General features: G+C 42.0%; 1 protein-coding gene across 1 annotated transcript; it reads left to right on the top strand.

Annotated features, from left to right (window-relative positions):
* The first annotated feature begins 510 nt into the window (after positions 1 to 510).
* On the top strand, positions 511 to 3223 carry psma4 (proteasome 20S subunit alpha 4). The gene is made up of 10 exons (XM_015953672.3): positions 511 to 602; positions 684 to 815; positions 1178 to 1203; positions 1299 to 1341; positions 1879 to 2041; positions 2137 to 2214; positions 2308 to 2396; positions 2528 to 2658; positions 2735 to 2858; positions 2987 to 3223. Exons 3-10 carry the CDS (start codon positions 1201 to 1203, stop codon positions 3139 to 3141), a joined length of 786 nt encoding a protein of 261 aa, XP_015809158.1. The 5' UTR covers positions 511 to 602; positions 684 to 815; positions 1178 to 1200; the 3' UTR covers positions 3142 to 3223.
* The last annotated feature ends 4032 nt before the right edge of the window (positions 3224 to 7255 follow it).

A 7255-nucleotide genomic window follows, 5' to 3' on the forward strand; every position in this document is an offset into this window, starting at 1 on the left:
GAAAATGTTAAATCCAAAAACTAAATTTAAAATGAGCAGTTAATATACTATGACATTAGTAAATACAAATTAAGTAAACCAAAAAAAGAAAGAAAAAAAGGGAGAGAGAGAGAGAGAGAGAGAGAGAGAGAGAGAGAGAGAGAGAGAGAGAGAGAGAGAGAGAGACAAAAAACAAGTAGAGTACAGCTTTCAATGAGGGTATGGCGTTTGTCATATAATTAGGAAGTGTCTTGGAAATTCAGCTAACATGTTATTTACGTTTTTTTTTTCATCCATCCATCCATTTTCTGAGCCCGCTTTGTCCAGCAGGGTCGCGGGGGGCCGGTGCCTATCTCCAGTGTGTCAACGGGCAATCAGGCGGGGTACACCCAGTCCATCGCAGGGCAACACAGAGACACAGGACAAATAATCATGCACACACACACACTCACACCTAAGGGCAATTTGGACAGACCAATCAACCTAACAGTCATGTTTTTGGACTGTGGAAGGAAGCCGGAGTGCCCGGAGAGAACCCACGCATGCACAGTGAGAACATGCAAACTCCATGCAGAAATGGCCGGGAAGCGAACTTAGGACCTTCTTGCTACAAGGCAACAACTGTAAGCACTGCGTCACTGCGCAGCCATGTTTTTGTTTTCAGTAAAGGTGAATCTCAGATTTATCAGTCCTCCTACCAACAGGCGGCGCTGCTGAGCGGCTACTTCACTGCCGGACGCCGGTGGAGGAGCGAGGAAATATCAAACTGAAAGTGTTAGCAGAGCAAACCCTGTAGCTCAAGCAAAAGTACGCCGTTTCAGACTCTTTGGTTTAAGGTAACAGAATATCGATGCTTAAATGTTTGACGCATTATTTTGCTTTTTTTCAGTGTAATTATAAGTTGTTTATTATATTGTCTCAGTTTGTCGCACTCCCAATTAGAGACATGAGAAACAGAGAGGCTGTAAGCTAACGTGTTAGCATGCTACGATATTGCAGATTCATTCTGCTGTAGCAACGCGCTACAGCAGCTTGCTATCAGTGTTTGATCCTCGTTGCTATCAAAGTTTCGGTCCTCTAACTTTCATGAAATTTTTATCTAAATGTTCAAATGGTCACAATATAGCTCTGTTCGTGTATATCTGTAATGTTTGGCTATTTGATTGCTCCTGCTAACACTTGTGTTGCTTCTATTTAGGAAATCTCAGGTGACCTGAGAAAATGGTAATTATGTGCTTCATACGCCCTATGATTTTTATGTATTTATCAGTTTTTATGTGATTGCTTCATGTCGTTTTATCTATTTTATTTGTACGTAGTCTCGCAGGTATGACTCTCGGACAACCATATTTTCACCTGAAGGTAATTCTTAAGACACGTTTTAGTCTTCGCAATGCAAAAGTAGTTGTTTTTATATTGTAAAACGGAAAGACCATTCACATTTCTGATAGCTGAGAAAATGATTACTTCACTATTTTTTGGCATGCAGAGCATGTTTATTTAAATATAAACATGATGTCAACTACACTATTTTGTAGCAAAACCTTCAAATCCCAATTTGCACGAATATTTCACTGGTAAACCATGTTTTCATTGTTTTAATTGTTACACCCACTCAGGCAATCTAGGAGTGGTGAGGGGAAAACACAGTAAAGATAAAAATAAAAAGGAAGTAAAAGGCGTATGGTGTCTGGATAGGATGGGGATGAAATTAGGGAAAAGGCCCATCATGAGTGAAACTGAACTGAAGTGAAATAAGTTAACTTTAGATCTGTTCTTGGGCTCAATAGGGAAGCAAAAGTAGTTTTAATAAACCCATGCAAGTACTCTTGCTCATTTAGATTGTTTTCTTTTTTTAACAAAACAAATGTTAAACAAAATATTTTCTGTAATTTCCAGGACGTCTTTATCAGGTGGAGTATGCAATGGAAGCAATTGGTCACGCTGGAACCTGTCTGGGGATTCTAGCAAACGATGGGGTGCTGTTAGCCGCAGAAAGACGCAACATCCACAAACTGCTAGATGAAGTTTTCTTCTCTGAGAAGATCTACAAGCTCAATGAGTGAGAAGCTTAAACCAGCTTATGTTATTTTGAAAGTATTTTTTTTTTTATGTTTTTACTTGTTTTTAAGGCTGATTTGTTGATCTGCTTTCCAGAGACATGGCTTGTAGTGTTGCTGGAATCACATCTGATGCCAATGTATTGACAAATGAGCTGCGGCTAATTGCACAGAGGTGAGTGTTAACAGAATCCTCTGTCACAAATGGAAAAAAATGAACAGATCTGAAAAGTGTTCGTCATCATGACTGAGATCTTTTCCTTTTCAGGTATTTACTACAGTACCAAGAGCCCATACCGTGTGAGCAGCTGGTCACAGCTCTGTGTGACATAAAGCAAGCCTACACACAGTTTGGAGGCAAGATACTCCTCCTTACTCTGCTTCATACTGTTTATCAACATGCTTCCTTTCATATGAACATGTCACTCTGCTCTTGTATATATTACTTTACAAACAAGAATGTGTGTATAAGCTGTTTGTCTGAACAGGCAAGAGGCCGTTTGGTGTTTCTCTCCTCTACATGGGGTGGGACAAGCACTACGGCTTCCAGCTGTACCAAAGTGACCCCAGTGGCAACTACGGAGGTTGGAAGGCAACCTGTATTGGGAACAACAGTGCTGTAAGTCAGAGTAGCTGTAAAGTCAAAATGGTAGTTTGGATCATTTGGTTTGATTTGTTTGACTTTTTGGTGTCAGGCTGCAGTTTCCATGTTGAAGCAGGACTACAAAGAAGGGGAGATGACCCTGTCTTCTGCTTTGGCGTTGGCCATCAAAGTCCTCAACAAAACCATGGATGTCAGCAAGCTGTCAGCAGAGAAAGGTGAGGTTCTGTGGCACTCTCGGATGGTGCAGCAGTAAGTTAAGCAAGTTAAAACTTAAAGGTCCACTTGACTGTTGAAAAGATCCTCCTGTTGCAACAGTAGCATGATTCTGTTCTGATCGTTTCAGTTGAGATCGCCACCTTGACACGTGAAGATGGAAAAACCAAGATCAAGGTGTTGAAACAGAAGGAGGTGGAGGAGCTCATCAAGAAGCACGAGGCTGAAGAGGCCAAGGCTGAAAAAGACAAAAAGGAAAAGGAGCAAAAGGAGAAGGACAAATAAGAAAAGAATAACATTGTTTTTCTCACTCTTTCATCAAATTCTGTATCATTTCGTCTTTTACAATAAATTCTCAGAAACTGAAGTGGAAATGGTTGATCCAACAAGGATTAATCTCACAAATATAGTTGGTTTTACTACAACTGAATCAAAATAGAAGTTTTTACAATATAAATGTGCCTTTCTATTTAGGAAATGTGTGCAATTTGTTAAAGCAGGTTCAGTTTTCACTTGCATGACCAGCAACCAGTAAAAAAAAAACACAAATGATTCTCCTAAAACATAAAGCTGAAGAGAGCACAGTAGGTCATTCATGATGAATAGATGGGTATTTAGTAAAAAGACAAACCTTTTCTCAGTTTCCAGTTAGACTGACTTTATAATTAAATATCAAAGCCTTAAGCTTACTTGAACATAATACTTTTGAAAAACAAATCCTAATTTGTAGATAGTAAATTTGTCTAAAAACCATAAATTTGTTTCATACTGAAGAATGTAAACAGTTAAAAGTAATAAACTCAGCAGCATATCTGTTATTTGGTCTTTGTACCACTTGATGGCGACAGTGTTCAGTACATAAAGGCTCAACAGTGGATAGATGACTGTTTTCTGTCTAAAGCACAGGTAGTCACAAAAACTAAAGCCTGTACGAAAAACGATCTTAAATAAGATTTTTACTTTTATAACTAAATCAGAAGTATTTGGTGTTCTTTTATAAATTCTGAATCATAAAGTGGAGCTTTTCTGATGGATCTTTTAGGAGTGAACAATTCAGAGTTTTGTCTGCTTTGAGACCAGCTGGTGAACGCGACAGCAACTGTCTGTTTAACTGGCCTGAGATCAGCATTAGGCACACACTTGCACACTATGTAGGTGGTCAGGACTGGATTTGAACCAGCTGCTGTTGGTGCTGAAGCACACGGTCATGCTGAGGTGAGACTGGGAGGGAAAATTTATAGTTTTTCAGATGTGTGTCCCTTTAGAGGTTGTGGTGTTTTGATGTTTGTGTGTGTTTGCAGCCACCAGATCACATTTCCTGTCTGAGAAAGAAAACCAGTTAAATGATGATGAAACTGTTATACCAGTGCTGGGTTTACTGGATCAGCTGTGGGTCCTGTCACCTTACCTTCAGAAACAGGAAAACTCATAATAATAATAAAGAGCTGTTTCTATGAGCATCTCAGCTGAAAGCTCAACTTCTCATTATTTCGCTGCTGAAATTAAGCCACCAGTAACCTTTGTAGAAATCCTCTTTTTTCTTTACCTTCAAACAACGATCAACTCTCTCTACCTTCATCTGACTGTTGTTGGTGTCATATTTTCTCTTACATTTACAATTCATGTCCACTTAAATCATTGTTCTTAAATAGGTGCGAATCAGCATTGGGCATACAAAGAAGACTCCCAAGAAACAGCCCACATGTGATGGAAACAACAAACTCACAGCTGCTGGTCACTTGAATAGAGTGGGATGTGAAAGTTTGGACCGCCTTGTTAATCTTCATGATTTTCTCGTTTTAATCGTTGGTTGTTATGATAAAAAATGTCAGTTAAATATATAAGAGGCACACACGGTGATATTTGAGATGTGAAGTTTGTAGAATTAACAGAAAGTGTGCAATCATTGTTTAAACAATATTAGGCAGGTGCTTACATTTGGGCACTGTTGTCATTTTATTGATTCCAAAACCTTTAGAACTAATTATTGGAACTCACGGTTGGTTTGGAAGCTCAGTGACCCTTGACCTCAATATACAGGCGAATCCAATTATGAGAAAAATTATTTAAAAGGGACCAATTGTAAGTTTCTCTCCTTTTTGAATATTCTCTGAGGAGTAGCATCACGGAGGTCTCAAGACAACTCTCACATGAGCTGAAAACTAAGATTGTTCACCATCACGGTTTAGGGGAAGGATACAGAAAGCTGTCTCGGAGATTTCAGCTGTTTGTTTCCACATTTTGGAGCATATTTAGGAAATGGAAGACCACAGGCACAGTTCAAGTTAAGGCTCGAATCAGAATCAGAAGGGTTTTATTGCCATTGTGCAAGAAATCACAACATTAGGAAATTACTGCGGTATTTGGTGCAAAAACAGATAAAAATAAGAGATGAGCAAACATAGGAAGTAAGAATAAAATCATGATGAAATAATAATATAATGTGACAATAATTAGAGAAACGGCTACTAAATACAAGACAGTGTAGGTACTGATCAGTGCGGATCAGTTCAGGTAAAAATAAACACAGGGTCATGTGACTGGAACCAAGCGACTGGAGTGGGCAGTCCTAGGATTGTCATTCATGAGTCCAACTGCTGAGGGGAAGGAACTGTTCTTGTGGAAGGAGGTTCTGGTCTGAATGGATCGGGGCCTCCTGCCAGATGGGAGTGAGTGAAAGAGACTGTCCAGGGTGACACGGGTCAGCTGTTATCTGACCTGCACCCTCAATGTCCTGGAGGTGTACAGGTCCTGTATGGAGGGGAGTTTGCAGCCAATGACCTTCTCAGCAGAGCGTACAACACACTGCAGCTTCTTCTTGTCCCTGGTGGTGGCTCCAGCATACCACACGGTGATTGAAGAGGTGAGGATGGACTCGATGATTGCAGTGTGTCTCATCGACTGTACTGGTAGGTTGAATTTCTTCAACTTCCTCAGGAAGAACATCATCTGCTGGGCCTTTTATGACAGAGATGATGGAGGGCTCCCACTTGAGGTCTTGGGTGATGGTGATGCCCAGGAAGCAACATGAGCCCACCTTCAAGATGGGAGTGTCAGACAGGGTTATAGAGGGGAGTGGGGCTGTTTGCTTCCTTAAGTCCACAACAACCTCTGCTGTCTTCTGGGTGTTTAAGACCAAGTTGTGGTGGTGGCTCCACGACAAGAGCCGTTACCTCCATTCTGTAGGAAGACTCATCCCCGTCAAAGATAAGTCAAATGACAGAGATGTCATCTGCAAACTTGATAAGCTTGACAGACTCGGGGTGTACAGGGAGAAGAGCAGAGGGGAGAGAACACAACCCTGAGGGGAACCAGTTTTGATGGTTCGCTGGTCTGAGACATTCTTCCCCAACCTCAATTGCTGCTTCCTGTCAGGAAGTCAGTGATTCACCTGCAGATGGGTTTGAGCATGTTCATCTGGGACAGTTTTGCCACTTACACACTAGAATGGGCTCTGCTTCACCCGTCCCAACCTGGCGGCGTTCGTTCCACACTGCCTTAGGAATGCAGACATGATTGAGCACATGGACGTTCTCCAAAATTGGTGCAAAAAATAGATATTAGTGATGTCATGAGCGCATCTCCGAGCACATGGGTAGGACAAAAGAGCGCAGAGAAGTCTGCGGTGTCTCCATAATGGTCTCGACACACGGGAGGCGACATCGCCTCTCCTCCATTCATTTTCAATGAGACATGCGCGACAAAGCGATAATCGCGGGTCTCCCTCCTACCAAGCGAAACGCGAAAAACGTGCGTGTGAAATTTTGCGCTCGTGCACGTGTCGTGCACAGGCGACCCAGCGACACGATCCCAGAAAGTTGAAACATTTTCAACTTTTCATCGCTGTCGTTCGGACGAGGACCAATCAACGGAGGTTTCATTTGGGCCATTCCCATCTGTACCGGGTCGGCCCGATCAGAGGCTTGCTCTAATGGAAGGTGTGAATTTGCTGTCAGCAGTGGGCGTGTTGGCCCTGGTCGGCCTGAAGCAGACCCCCCTCGAGAAGAGGGCTGAGAATGAGACTTGATTGGCCCGGAAAAATACCAGGCCACCCAGATATGTAAACAACCTACGCTACCCGGCCCGGGCCGACCCGGTACAGATGGGAATGGCCCATTGGTTGGCCCGGAAAAATACCAGGCCACCCAGATATGTAAACAACCTACGCTACCTGGCCGACCCGGTACAGATGGGAATGGCCCAATTCACTGACCAATGAGCGGACAGGATGCTCCGTACATCTCTGAGCAAACATGGAGGAGAAGTTGATTATTATTATGTTTTATATAGTAAAATCAGAAGTAAGATTTCACACAACTCCAGCAGCACCTTGTGAAACATCATATCTACCACTTTTTTAACTCTGAACCGCTTAAATAACCTTAATTCCCTCCAACCT

Source organism: Nothobranchius furzeri, chromosome 9 (assembly GCF_043380555.1).
Source record: "Nothobranchius furzeri strain GRZ-AD chromosome 9, NfurGRZ-RIMD1, whole genome shotgun sequence".
NCBI classification, from domain to species: domain Eukaryota; kingdom Metazoa; phylum Chordata; class Actinopteri; order Cyprinodontiformes; family Nothobranchiidae; genus Nothobranchius; species Nothobranchius furzeri.